General features: G+C 37.4%; 1 protein-coding gene across 1 annotated transcript; it reads left to right on the top strand.

Annotated features, from left to right (window-relative positions):
• The first annotated feature begins 5,326 nt into the window (after positions 1-5,326).
• Positions 5,327-13,774, top strand: LOC147179819 (kelch repeat and BTB domain-containing protein 12-like). The gene is made up of 10 exons (XM_086069760.1): positions 5,327-5,439; positions 7,546-7,757; positions 7,898-8,079; positions 8,167-8,299; positions 9,649-9,882; positions 9,960-10,318; positions 10,390-10,663; positions 11,253-11,400; positions 11,475-11,672; positions 12,631-13,774. Exons 2-10 carry the CDS (start codon positions 7,605-7,607, stop codon positions 12,777-12,779), a joined length of 1,830 nt encoding a protein of 609 aa, XP_085925886.1. The 5' UTR covers positions 5,327-5,439; positions 7,546-7,604; the 3' UTR covers positions 12,780-13,774.
• The last annotated feature ends 981 nt before the right edge of the window (positions 13,775-14,755 follow it).

The raw sequence follows: 14,755 nt of genomic DNA, 5'->3' as shown, positions 1-14,755 counted from the left end.
TGACATTGTTTTTTTTTTAATAAATCAGACTTCATGTTCTAGCAGTTACTCAGTACTTGAGTATTCTTTTCAGCAAATACTTTTTTACTTGTACTTGAGTGATTTTTTTATGACTACTTTTTACTTTTACTTGAGTAATATTATTTTGAAGTAACACTACTCTTACTTGAGTAAAAAAAAAGGCTACTCTACCCACCTCTGTTCCAGATACTAAACTACAAGAAAGGAGCAAAGAAATGGAAATTGTATGATGCAGTGCAGGATCATGAGTATCAATATGATAGAGTAGAGTGGTCCCTTGAGATGCAAATTAAATTTAACTCAAAAGACTTGCACTACAAATCATCTGTCGCCATTAAAACTCATTCACTGCCATTGACAGCTATAGACGTCAAAAATGTATTAGAACTATTTGTATTGTTTACATTTTTTTTCACTTTTGTTAACAAGAGTATGAAAACCTAGAATTTTTTTTATTGTAGATTCATAACATATAAAATTTGTGATTAATCGGGAGTTGACTAGTGATTTCATGCGATTAATTAAGATTTTTTTTTTTTAATTGTAATTAATCTAAAGGGATGATCAAAACTCTTGAATGCGTCTGGTGAATAACTAGAGCACGGCGTGGGGGAGGGTGACTCTCCCGATCGCATGTTGTTTAGGAACGCTACAGGCTTACTTTGCTTTCTTTACAGACGTTTCACACTGCTCGGCAGAGAGACTGCCGGCATTCTACGTCACTACGCACTGAATGCTACAAAATGTACGAATTAAACTGGAAATTATTTTTGACAAATGAATCTCATAGTTATGTTAGTAACAAGCAAATAAATAATATAGAGCAAACTTGTCATTACAGTCTTTTTTTTTAAATGATGACCTAAAACACCAGATTTGGCCAAGACATTAGTAAAAGTGGGGTGACAATTAAGGGAATGGGGCAAGCGCGTATGCGTTGTGCACCTCACGGCTGGGTTCCATTTCCTTCCATTGTTGTTTGATGTTGATTTTGAGCAGGTTAATGTTTAGGTTGGTACTTGTTAAAATGACAAAATGCCATTATTGATTGGGGTTTATCTTGCACAATGTGAGGGGAGGCGATAAGTGCTTCAGACAAGATATTTATTTTGTTGCACAATTCAGAGCAGCACTACGTTAAAGACTCCAAAAGAAAGGTCACACTATGCTCTTCGACTAGTAATTCAATTACTGTTACCGCTCCATATAAATAGAGCAATAGTCCAGAGTTAGGTGTGAGTTGGTTGTCTTTTAAAAGAGCAACTATAACCTTTTTTTGTAATCTCCTTTTTGAGCATTTCTGTTACTACATTACAGCTTGAATTGCGGCCAATGTTTGACTCTTTAATTTAAACGTCTCATTCTAACAAAAATATTTCTTACATGATGTGTTATTGTGAACTTGTGCAAGATATGAGCAAACGACTCATAGAAGGGGAGTTACGTTTCTGGGTAAAATGTCTAACAATGTGGGGGGAAAAAAAGAGGAAGCGTTCCTGCACATATTAACCCTGGCTGTTGTCACACACATGTAAATGTCTGCAGTTAAGAACATTTTGATGATCAAGCCAAGATGAAACGATAACTAGGGAGGTGTGGTGAAACACAAACATCACACTTTGTCCAGACGCCATTTAAGATTAAACAAACTGATGAAGAGTATTAACTCGTTCACTGCCATTGACGGCTATAGGCGTAAAAAAAATAATTTTAACTATTTCTATGTTTATATTTTCCACTTTTGTTAACAAGAGTATGAAAAAAAATTATTGTACATTTAGAATAGATATCAAATTTGTGATTTGACTATTGAAGTCATGCAATTAATTGCAAATTTAAAAAAAATTATCGCCTGACGTCCTAATTTTAATAATCTTTTGTTTTTTTGAAAAAACATTATTAAAAATTAGGTTTTTTGAAAAAAAATAAAATAAAAAGATTATTATAAATTAGGTCGTCAGGCGATAATTTTTTAAAATTGTAAATAATCACATGACTTCAATAGTTAACTCACAATTAATCACAAATTTTATATCTGTTCTAAATGTACAATAAAACTTTTTTTCTAGGTTTTCATACTCTTGTTCAAAGTGGAAAAAATGTTAAACTAACAGAAATCGTTCAAATGAATTTTTGACGTCTAAAGCCGTCAATGGCAGTGAATGAGTTTTTTTTTAAAAATTGTCCCCTCCACCACCCCCAACCCCCTTCTATAACGCTCATACTGTCATATATTTCTATTAGTTTAAAAAAAATCTACTTTTGTTAACAACAGTATGAAAACCTAGAAAAAAATATTGCACATTTAGAACAGATATAAAATTTGTGATTAATCGTGAGAACTAGAAATCATGCGATTAATTACAATTAAAAAAAAATATCACCTGATGCCCCTAACTTTTAATAATCTTTTCTTCTTAAAAAAGAAGAAATTATTTTAAAAAAATTAGGGGCATCAGGCGATTAAAATTTGTCATCGTAATTAATCACATGACTTCACTAGTTAACTCACGATTTTATAACTGTTCTAAATATACAATTAAAAAAATTCTAGGTTTTTATGCTCTTGTTAACAAAAGTGGAAGAAAATGTTAAACTAATAGAAATAGTTCAAATAAATTTTTGACGTCTATAGCCGTCAATGGCAGTGAATGAGTTCATGTTTAAATGGAAGCGAGGGGCGAAGAAAAACTACAATAAATAACCAGCGTTAGCAAAAACATGTATTGATTTACATGATGTGACACTTAATGCATTACTTACTTATTAGATGTGTTTGGTAACTTATTTGCTGTTGTGGAACTCCCTATTGACAGAAAGGCAAATTCAGGTACTTTTCCAGACCTCGTTTTTCAACAAGCAACATAATTAGGGGGGGGGGGGGGGGGGGGGCATTTAAATGCTAGGAAGGCCTGGTATCAGACAAAAAAAAAAGATTTAAAAAAAATAGAATTATAATTTTTATTATCCGATCTGTATAATTTAGGGATGTTTTTTCTGATTGATACCAGTACAAGTACTCAACTCTTGAATAGTCACTTATACCCCAATAGTACTTAAGATATATAAAATAAACAAAATAATAAAGAAATGACAGATCATTTTAAAGAAAGACCTATACATCCCATTATAGCATTTTCCTTAAAATTGCATGAAAGTTTCTATTTTTCTAATTTCTCACAAAACGATATCGGATGGGTACCGATACTTTAAAATAAGCCAGTGTGTGTCGGCCTGATACTGATTAGGGATCACTGATCTGAATATATGACTAGATAGCCGATTGATGTCACTGGGTGGCCATCTTGCTCCGCCCATCTCGCGAGCAGACTACTCTATAAACTATACCTATACATACAGATTAGACGTATACATTTTTTAACAAGTAGACGGTATGTGTTGCTTTGAAGACCCCCTTTTTCTTTTATCGCTCTGTTCCTGAGAATCCAATGTTAGATTTGGCAGACTAGCCATCTTTTGTTGAATGACAGTTATAATTCTTTAATAAAAATATACACGTTTCCTCCTGTAAACTTTATTAGACATATAATTCATACATGTATTTAAGGCAAGTTGTAAAATGTCTGAAGTCTTCTTGTTTATGTTTAACAAATTTAAAACATCATAAATCATGCTGTTTCTACTAAATACTGTCTCAAATGTTCTCCAATTTCCATACTGTAAATGTATAGGATGGTGAGCCGAGAAACATTTCTTGGGAGGAGCAATATGGCGGCCTTGTGACTTCAAAAATCGTATATATATTCATATCAGTGTTAGGGATAGCCTGTTAGGGATTCTTCAGGGCATATAGAAGAAGGTCGATAACGGATATTTGAAGTCACTTTCAGTAAAAGAGAAAATAAAACCTTGAATTATTAACAATTATTATTGTTGAAAAGTCTTTAAGCATGTGTTTATTCAACAACTTTACAGATTTGTTTTTGTTTTTTTTATTATCTCAGATGAATGATAGACATCAACTGCTGCTGTCCAACTTTTTCCACGCACAGTGAAGCACACGGCGTGACAAAACAAACCAACCGTCCGTCGGTAGGTCAGTTTAATCAGTGACACCTAATCGGGAGCTGTTTGCGTACGTGTGTGTGGTCACACTGCCGGCACTTTAAACGGGCCGCAGTTAAGAGATGGGGACTTGCATTTGGTTTGGTTAGTTCAAATAAAACTGAGCATTTTCATCCCGTGGATAATAATAAACCATACAGCCACATTGAAATCACTTCATAAGAATTCAGTAAGCCACGTGAATTCATGTCGAAAGTTATCTCAAGTGATTTTCACTTTGTTGTACGTTACAAACTATCTGGAAACATTTGGTACAGACAGATTTGTCAGATAATGACAACTTGATTTGGGGTAATGTTTCCAGGACATTTTGTCCACCACTGGGATAACAAAAGGCAGCTGAAACATCCCATCATGAGGTCATTTGCTTACCGGAAGTACAGTAGTTGTGACGTTTTATTTTTTATTTTTTATTCATAGTTACATAGCCTACAAATACAATGTAAAATAAAACAAAAAGTCTTACAAAGTAAAAGTGTAAATGTTCTCGAGTCTTGAAATGTTACAGCTACTTTAACAAATTCCTGTGCGAAATTGTAACCAGGGAGTAGGCTTACTCACAGTGAAGCAACAGATGAATTCTGAATCAACATATTTCGTAAACAATTGTGTTTGCATTTCTAGAGCTTAACTAAAAGGTGACCTTCAAATTATTCATTTATAAAGTAGGTTTAGAGTAATCAGTGGGTTCTGGGTTCCGAGTCCCACTTTCATTGATTTTTGTTGTTGACATTACTATTTTGTTTCGACTTTTATTTTGAGCGTAATTCCATTGCTGACCACCAGTTGGCGGCAAATCATTTTAACTCCGCTATCTGCAGAAAGCAACGGCTGTAGGTTCATTTTAAAATGTACGTCTTTGGGCATGATTACTGGTGTATATTCTGAGAATATACATTTGGTTAAAACTGGCTTTCTATTAGAAACAAAAACAAAAAAACTACCATATTTTTGCTCTTGCTCTTTTAATGTGTATTATTTTAAAAGTGTTTAAAACAAATGAAAATTAGAATTATTTGAAAAAAAATAAGTTAGTATTTAAATATTTCTATATTGTGGATTCACTTCTTGTTGAGGTGGTCTGGAATTTATCTGATGGTTATTGCCATGTTGGCAGCCACTTGTGGAAATCTGAAGAAAGCAACGGCCCAAGTAGTCTTGCTGCGCTATTTTAAACTTCTCCGCCAAACTTCTCCGCCAGTCAACATTTGCCCGCCGCCCCACACAAGGCACAACTAGCAGCAATCACTACAACAGAGAGTTAAAAAAAAGAAGAAAAAAAGAGCTCATCTGAGCCCAAAGACACCCGAATGATCTGAGGAGACGCTTCTGGTATGGTGTTAGCCACCAAATGTATACTTTGCTAAAAAGTCATGCATGCAAATTGCCTTGAGACGTGGCCTGCGTGTTTGCACTCAAGTGTGTTGTTTTCTTTTCTGTGACTGTGATTTTGGTGGGAGGTTTTATAGCGCATGAGTGGTTGCAGGCTAAGTTCCGAGGTTGGGGGTTCAAATCCAGTGGGTATGTGAATGGTGTTTGTTTATACGGTGGAAGTCTACACACCCCTACTCAAATGTTTTTGTGATATAAAATAATGAGACCATGATAACAAATCATATATCATCAAAAATTCATTTGAACTATTTCTATTCGTTTTTTCCCCACTTTTGTTAACAAGAGTATGAAAAGCTTGAAAGTTTGTTTTATTGTACATTTAGAAAATATATCAAATGTGTGATTAATCGTGAGTTAACTAGGGAAGTCATGTGATTAATTACGATTACAAATTGTAATCGCCTGACGCCCCTAATTTTTAATAATCTTTTCTTTTTTAAATATTTTCTTTTTAAAAAATAAAATAAAAATAACTACTGGAGTCATGTGATTAATTAAATAAAAACATTTAATTGGCTGATGCCCCTAATTTTTAATGATCTTTTCTTTTTTTAATCTTTTCTTTAAAAAAATAAAAATAACTAGTGGAGTCATGCGATTAATTAAATAAAAATGTATAATTGGCTGATGCCCCTAATTTTTAATGACCTTTTCTTCTTCTTAAAAAAAAGAAGAAAATATTTTTTTTAAATAATTAGCAAAAGTGGATTTTTTTTTTAACTAATAGAAATAGTTAAAATATATTTTTGACGTCTATGTCAATGGCAGTGAATGAGTTAAGAATCATCACATGCCTGCCATATTTTAAAGTGCTTGTGATTGACCTTAAATAAAATTCAGTTGTGCTAGTAGTTTTTTACAGAGATTTTGGGGGGTTTTGTTTACTAGAAGAAACCTGAAGGTTTTGTGCTAATACTGACTCTTATTTTGAACTGTTCATAATTCCCTCACTTTGACTAAGTGACCATTTGCAGCTGAAAAAAAAGCAGCCCTTTCATGTTGCTGTCACTACCAGATGACACTGTATAATGTTCTTTTGGAAGTGAAAATTGTTGTTTGTGTCAAGCATATCATTTGGATTTGGTGCCAACAAGTTCAACCTCGGTTTAATCGGACCATGAGCACGGCCTGGATGTTTTTCTTTTTAAGATAATGCTTACTGCCTTGCCACTCTTTCCTATTGCGACGAAATCTGAAGAAAATGGGAGGTTGTTCTTTCATTGTTGTTTTTGTTGTCCTCATGGCAACTCCCTTACCAGTTTTTTTCCTTGTGTTTTTCTCAATTTTAGAAGTGCGTCCAATTTTTGGGTAATCTTACTGTTGTGTCATATTTTCTTCACTTGATGACAGTTTTCACTGTTTTCCTTGGTATAACTACCGCCTAGAAAATCATATAGGTCATTTTAACTCATTCACTGCCATTGACGGCTATAGACGTCAAAAATTCTATTCACTTTTGTTAACAAGAGTATGAAAACCTAGAATTTTTTTATTGTACATTTAGAACAGATATAAAATGTATGATTAATCGCGAGTTAACTATTGAAGTCATGCCCCTAACTTTTAATAATCTTTTTTTTTATTAGGGGCATCGGGCGATACATTTTTTAAATTGTAATTAATCACATGACTTCACTAATTAACTCCCCATTAATCACAAATTTTATATCTGTTTTAAATGTACAATAAAATTAGTTTCTAGGTTTTCATACTTTTGTTAACAAAAGTGGGGGGGGGGGGGGAACTGAAACTAATAGAAATAGTCCAAATGAATTTTTGACATCTATAGCCGTTAATGAGAGTGAATGAGTTAATAATGGTTGGAAAGGGTTTGAAATTATTTATTTTGGTCTCATTTTTTTAAATCACAAAAATCTGGCATTTGATTAGGGTTGTGTACTTTTTACATTTACTGCATGAGCGCTGTGATTGGCTGGCATTAAAAAAAATTGGAGTAAAGACAACTCTCTTATTTTATTTTCTGCTTACGCACCATAGAGAAGAAAATGCTTCACGTTTTTTTTTTGTTTATTTATTGTTTAGACTCTGAACTCTCTACATCAAAAAAGTGTGTGCCTACAAAGTGTGCAGGCGTCAGTCGAATGGACACCCTGGCGGAGCATGGAGCACATCTTCTTAGGCAGCTGGAGAAGATGAGAGCTGCTCAGGAGCTCACTGATGTCGTCCTGATTGCTGGCGGCATTTCCTTCGCTTGCCACAAGGTGGTGCTCTCTGCATTCAGCCCGTACTTCCAGGTGCGCGTCAGTACAAAAAAAAAGTAGCATGCACCCACTGTATGTACATTTATGCTGCAGTACGAATTTGACAAAGGATTGTATAGTTAGTCTTGGCATACTTACACCTTTACCATTTGTCATGTTTATTTTCCTCCCAGGCCATGTTTACATGCGGTCTGAAAGAAACAAGAGGAGGTGAAGTACGTTTGAGAGACACTCCTGCTCACAGCCTGGAGCTGCTCCTTGGTTATATGTACCGCGCTGAACTCCAAATGTCCAACGACAACATCCAGGCAGTGTCTGCCGCCGCCTTCTTGCTCCATGTGGATGGAGCCTTCCGGTGGGAACAACAAACCTGACTGTCTGCTCATTGGATATGCGGGAGAAAGTGAAAAGTTTACGCATCCTTTTGTTTTTACTGCTTCAGGTTGTGTCAAAGGCACATGGAGGCCTGTATGGACTCTTCCAACTGTGTTGGTCTATACCACTGGGCCAGAGACCTGGGGGCCACTAGTTTGGCTGACTGTGCTTTCCGATACCTCTGCCAACACTTCTCGCAGGTGCAAATCCACTTTGTTGTTTATTATTCTTCCAAGGTCATTTCAGTGGAAAGAACCTGGGAAGTTGGGAAAATAGCCTTTTGTCATTAGTTGATAAAAAATCAACTCAAAAATTGGATGTCTGTCATAGCAGGATTGGCAAAAATTTAAAAAGTAGCCACACCCCAAAAAGAAACCGCAAGTCGGCCATTTTGATGAGTCAAACGTTTTGGGCTAGGAATCATACTTTGACAAACTTCTAGGAAATCCGCCCCAAAGTCCAACATTTGCCATCTATTATGGACAGAACTTTCAAGTTTCTGTTTTTGTTGGTACCCTGCTCCGGTTTTTCTGTTTTCAGTCTTTATTGGCAGTGTCATTGGGCAAAATCTCCCGTGTCGCACCTGTTGGCGGTTAGCATTAGCATGGCATTAGCACGCAGGAGAAACGGCCCCAGTATTGTGTCCTCTCATGATTGTTCTTGTTAGACTTGCGTCACCAGTACTTTACTTTCCGCTTTTGTAAGTACTACTCGAATATTCTGTTTGTTTTCTGCCGGATGTTGGTTTTTCATTTCGTGTTTTGTTTGGTAGCGGTAGTTGTACTGGCTGTGTCCACCGCTTTTTGTTACTTGTAGTTTTTCGGCATCAACCTTTATTGGACATTGTCCATGGCCACTTTTAGTTGCGTCTGTTTGCTGTTTGCGCTATCATAGGTTGACCAGAAGTCCCAATTGAATCAAGACAGTCTCAGTTTGAGCCTTGTGTCCCGAGTCCTGGTGGTTTTCGCCAGCCTCGTTGTTTTGTCTCACTTTTACGCAGCGTTTTTTTTTTTGTCCGGTCAGCAAGGCAATCGTTTTGGCCATGTGTATCTCAATCACACAGATGAATCAATGATTTCGTTTTTCTCATTTCCCATGTGTGTCTTTAAGAATCATGGGAAATGTAGTCCTACTAGCCCATGCTGCGGTTCGCTGGTGAGACCCAACAAGCTGAGCTTTTCTTGCGGCGCATTTTCAATGTAACAATGCAGGACCAGCCGTAAGCTAACAGAAATGTGCAAAAAAGTTGGATAACGTCATTGTTCAACCAAGATAGCATTTAGCATTAGCTTAAGAAATAACACAACCAACAGTTACCAGATTGACGAGCGATTAAATTTGTTAAGTAGTTACTAGTGATTTATTGTATATTTGATTTTCAGCAAAATTGGACTCTCCCAGTTTTTAATTTAAAAAATCTGGTCACTCTTACACTATCAGTACTTGACACCAAGCTACAAGAGCTTCTAGGGTTCACAAAGAAAAAGTGTGTGCGAGTGCCCCAGCCGTGGCTGCTTGCAGCTTTAATTGATTCTGGTTTTGTTCCCAGGTTTGTGAGGAAGAAGAAGTCCTGGAGTTGGATGCTCAAAGTCTTGCAGATCTGCTGGCTTCAGACGACCTCAACATTTCCCGGGAGGAGGCGGCGCTGGAACTGGTCTTGCGCTGGGTGGCGAAGCGGCGAGGGGACTCGCAGAGTGAAGCTCAGGCTGTGGAGTTGCTCAGGCGTGTCCGGCTGGAGCTTGTGGATCCTGTGTTCCTACAAAAAGCTAGAAGAAGAAACCCGGTGGGAATCAAAGACAAGGATTGACATGCTTTTGTGTTTAAGAACAATACTGATTATTATGTATGTTGCGCACTCAGGTTTTGCTGAGAGACTTTGAGTGCTTTAGAATGTCCGACACTGCCCTCCGGACCTCGGGTCTGTGCGAGGCATTGGCCCCGCCTCGACCAACCCTTCGTTACGGGATGGAGACCACCAACTTCCTGATCTGCTTGGGAGGCGTCAACAAGGACGGGATTCCTTCCCGTCGTGGGGGTCATGCCGATCTGAGTTTCTGCTTCGCTCCCCAAAACAGAAAGACTTACTACATGCCCTCTCCTCTGAAGGACTCAGGGGGCTTTGGTCAGATCTCAGGGGGGGCTGTGACTCATGACAACAACGTTGTGGTCGCTGTGGAGGCTGAGGACGAGCACAGGATAAAGAGAGTGGATATCTACAGGTGTACACGAGAACCAATTGTCGTTATATTTACATTCACCACTTGACCTGCTCGATTTGTTCCTGTTCCAGGTACAATCCTGCCGAGGAGTCCATCTGGGTCCAGCTTTGCTCAGCGGGACACAGAGACATGTTTGCTTTGGGGCTGCTGGGCGACGCTCTCTACATGATTGGTGGTCAGATGAAAGTGCACCATCATTACGTCATCACCGACAGTGTGACGAGGTGGTCGCTAAGGAGAGGAGGCAGCTGGATCTCTTTCGCCCCACTGCCTCTTCCTTTAGCTTGCCACAGCACTGTTAGCCTCCAGGAGCGTCTTTATGTGCTGGGAGGATGGTCGCCCCAGGTGCAAACATGATATTTTCCGTAACAGATGAATAAAAGCCAAAAAAACATCCGCAGTGTTTAACTGCCAGTAAGATTTTCATGAGAACGGCAGTTACCCAAAGTCAACAAAATAGCATGTGCTAGCAACATTAAGCTAGCATTCGCGCTGTAAATAAGCCAATGTTAGGTATGGCTGCTAAGTTGGTAGCATGACTTATTCATAATGGCGTGTTACTACAACACTAAATGTTATTGGTTTGAGTTTTCAGCAACCTTGTTTGCAATATTTTATTTTCCTAATATTCCATGAGATATTCATGAGAACGCCAGTTACCCAAAGTCAACAAAATAGCATGTGCTAGCAACACTAAGCTAGCCTTTCGCGCTGTAAATAAGCCAATGTTAGCTATGGCTGCTAAGTTGAAACTAAATGTTATTGTTTTGAGTTTATTTATTTATTGATTGATTTTATTTTCTTGAGATGGATATTCCAGCACATTGAGCCTAGAAACACTTTGATCAAGCATCATTTTGTGCTCCAAGGCATACTTCCATGCATTTTTTTTTTTTTTTTTTTACAATACACTCAAATGATTTTTCTTTGTCAGAACCATCCAGATGAAGAACCCGACAAGCTGAATAGCCGAGTGTTTCAGTATGATCCCGGTAAAGACAGATGGAAAGAGTGTGCCAGGATGAAATACTCGAGGTATCGCTTTGGCTCGGCCGTTCTCAATGGAGAAATCTACATTTTAGGTCTGAACTCATTACAAAAATATGTATGTGATGGGCAAGAACAGGGGAAAAGGTGATACTCTTATGTTTTTCAGGTGGTATAGGGTGTGACGGGGAGGACTGCGGACAATCACGTCGCTCTCTAAGCTCTGTAGAGATTTACAACCCGGAAACGGACACATGGAGGCCAGGCCCGACTCTGCCCACATCCTTACTGTCCCTCCGAAATAATACCTCTAATGCAGGAGTAGTGCAGGGCAAACTTTATCTCTGCGGATACTACAAGGGAGCGAGTAGGTTTAAAATTCCCTCGCCTTCAGGCTGCACGATTTTTGGTTCAAAATGTTTTGGTTGACAATGATTTTTGCTTCAATCTATAGATGTGCAAGGAATTGTAATGATCTACTCCAGTCTGGCTCGCTAATGCTAATTAGCGCGCTAATAGCGGCACTTTTATCATTCAAAAGAACGACTCCACACTGCAAAAAAACCCCGACTTTTATTGGAATAACTTAATCGTGACTTTTTATTTCTACTCTCTAATGTGGCTACAACTTAACAGTGTATTAGACCGTGGAACCACACTGCCCCTAAGTGGCCAAATTAGATACAACATGAACAGCGCTCCAAATAAAGGCACACAGACAAAGGCAAGACAGTATAAAATAATTTAAATAAAATCGATTTTGGGACATTTAAAATCGATTCTGAATCGTACTAAATGAGAATCACGATTCTTATAAGAATCGATTTTTTGGCACACCCCTACTGTATAGCCTTTTGAGGCTACACATACAGTAGATTGTATTTTAGACCTTTTATTACAGCATTAAAAGATAGAGGACCAGTCAAGGAAGAAACAATTTGGTACTATAGCAAAAATAAAAGTCAAGTCAAATTTATTGATATAGCACGAGAGTTCAATCGTGTTTGGCTACATTGCTTGGTGTGTGGCAGGCCCGAGTTATAAACGTTGAAATGCAATACTAAGTAACGGTAATGCTGTTGGGCTGGGTGATTCATAAATTTTATTGATTAAAAGGAAGTTGATGCAATTTAATGTTAGTCATAAAAAAAAGTTGGTAAACTTGTTTGGTTTAAAATGAAATTAAGCAAATTGTAGTATAATGTCTTTGTCATGTGATTTTTCAATCAGGGAAGGGGGGAGGGGACACCCCAAAAACAAAATAGCAGTCTTGATCTGTATATTCTTGTGAACCATAGTTTCCATATTGTTTGTGTTGGCCGCAGGCCGTCATGAGATCATCACCAAGGAGGTTTTGGAATTGGACCCTACCAAGAACGCGTGGGCAGTGGTAGAAAGACACGCAGCAATGCACGACGGCTATGATGTCTGTGTGGTGGCTGACCTCAATCCTCGCGACCTCATCACACAATGAGACATCCCTTTATGGCTCGGAGCAACGCCGCCGTTTGAACCGAGGAGCTGAGGGAGGTGAACTTCCGACCCGACAAGCAAATTTACGGCCTGAGTCACCCCCCCTCGGGAATCACGAAATGACTGTAGATGTGAGAAATCTGGATGGTCTTGTTGAGCAAACAAGACGAGGTTTGTCGTTTCTACAAATGAGGGAAGTAGGGTCTTCAAAAGTCACAAAGTTTTAATAATAAAAAATATTTAAAAAAATAATAATACAAATTTTAAAATATTTTTTAATTTTAAGAAAAACATGGGCCTACAGTGTGACCCCAAAAAATATTACAATACTGCTTTGTATTAAATATAAAATACATATTGGAAAGGAAGGGGAAACAGCACCGACTGCTGGATGTTTTAGGCCACTGCAGCACTGACATTTGGAATGGAATCAAATGTATTGTCATTACACATGCACAAGTAAAGAGCAACAAAATTTACTTGTTGAAACATAAGCCTGACGGGTCGCCAAATGGTGCCCGATTTACTTGGATGAAAAGGAAAAAGTTGTATGGCATTTTCTCAATTTTCTTCTGTATTAATGTGGTACTTGCATTCATTTGTAGTAGATTGGACTATTTTAACAGGTGTTTTTTTGTTTTTTGTTAATAGAACAAATATTAATGGGGCAGCTGCAACTGCAAAAGCGTTGCAATGGCTTTCCGTGAGTCATGAAATAGATTTAAAAATTGTTTTTCAAAGCTCTGAATAGTCTTGGGCCTCAGACTTATATTTCCCTATAGGAGACTTCCAGAACTCTCTTGCAAAATCTGGCAAGGTTACTTCTTGCTTATTTATTTACTTGCATCTTGTTCTCACTATCTTGCTTTTATTTTGTTATTTTAGCTCGATTATCCACAGTTTTGTTTTATCTTTGCATTCATCCTGTTCTTATATTTGAATTATGTCTTCATTTTCTTGTTTGCATAGAATCAGCATATTTGGAAGAGCAATTTATTTTCCATTTCAGCCATTATTTTTGATGATTTTTTTTTTACAAGAATAAATGCACTGCATTGTCATTAAATCGTTTTGCTTGTTTTTCTTTCTGTTGTGTTTTGCTTCTGTGGTAGCTCCTGAAGTCAAATCATGACTATATTGTCAAAATTTGTCTTACAGCAAAATGTGCCCTGTGATTATTTTTTTTCTCTACGACGACGTATTAGGACCACGTATAAATATATATATATATATATATTTTAGAGGGCGGGGCAATATTCAGAGAAAAAAAATTATAAAGTGGCAAAATCGACTATTTATGCCAATACTGTTCGGTTGGGTTTCCAAATAAGGAGATAGTAATTGCTTTCGCATAGATTAACCATATTATGTTAAGCATTCTCTCTTTGAAGCGTTGTGTACCGTCACTGGCCAGCGACAAAGAGGCGCTTTGCGAAGGTCCACACCCGGACGATCAAGCATTTGAATTAATTTGTTAAAATATACATTTATGTTTCCATAATTATTATTGAAACAATCATACATTTTGGTATTTTTTTGGTACAAGTATCTAAATTGATGTGTTGAATCTGCTGCTCTCCGTCATTCACTTGCATTTACCTACGGTATGCTAGCATCTGATTGGATAGTGTTAGTCAGCTGATAGGGGATCAGGAAGTGTTGTCCGGCTGCGGTGAATGACGAGTAAAGTTTTAATTTAAGAATAACACCGTCTCCATCCTGCCTTTTCATTTTATAAACAGTGTCCTATTAACCTCCAACGAATCCTCACTTGATTCGACTATAGCTACGCTACGTGTATTTCTCATTTCTCAGTTTTTTCTCTCGCAAATCTGCCACTATATAAAGAAAGAAAAACTTGTAAATTTGCGAGTTTATGAAATGGCAAATGTGCGAGTTTTTTTCTTGGAATATTGCCCTCTAAAAATATATATATTTACACGTGGCCCTAATGCGCCGTCGTATTTCTCAGTATGA

Source organism: Leptonotus elevatus, chromosome 2 (genome assembly GCF_054856555.1).
Source record: "Leptonotus elevatus isolate MCC_2025b chromosome 2, RoL_Lele_1.0, whole genome shotgun sequence".
In the NCBI taxonomy this organism is placed as follows: domain Eukaryota; kingdom Metazoa; phylum Chordata; class Actinopteri; order Syngnathiformes; family Syngnathidae; genus Leptonotus; species Leptonotus elevatus.
Note: the sequence above shows the minus strand (reverse complement) of the source record. Positions and strands in the feature narration are given on the sequence as shown.

Excerpts from the sequence above, each read along its gene's own strand:
- LOC147179819 (XM_086069760.1), top strand. The coding sequence starts at position 7,605 with ATGGACACCCTGGCGGAGCATGGAGCACATCTTCTTAGGCAGCTGGAG. Across the intron at positions 9,883-9,959 it reads AAGCTAGAAGAAGAAACCCG|GTTTTGCTGAGAGACTTTGA; the intron begins GTGGGAATCAAA and ends TTGCGCACTCAG. Across the intron at positions 10,319-10,389 it reads AAGAGAGTGGATATCTACAG|GTACAATCCTGCCGAGGAGT; the intron begins GTGTACACGAGA and ends TTCCTGTTCCAG.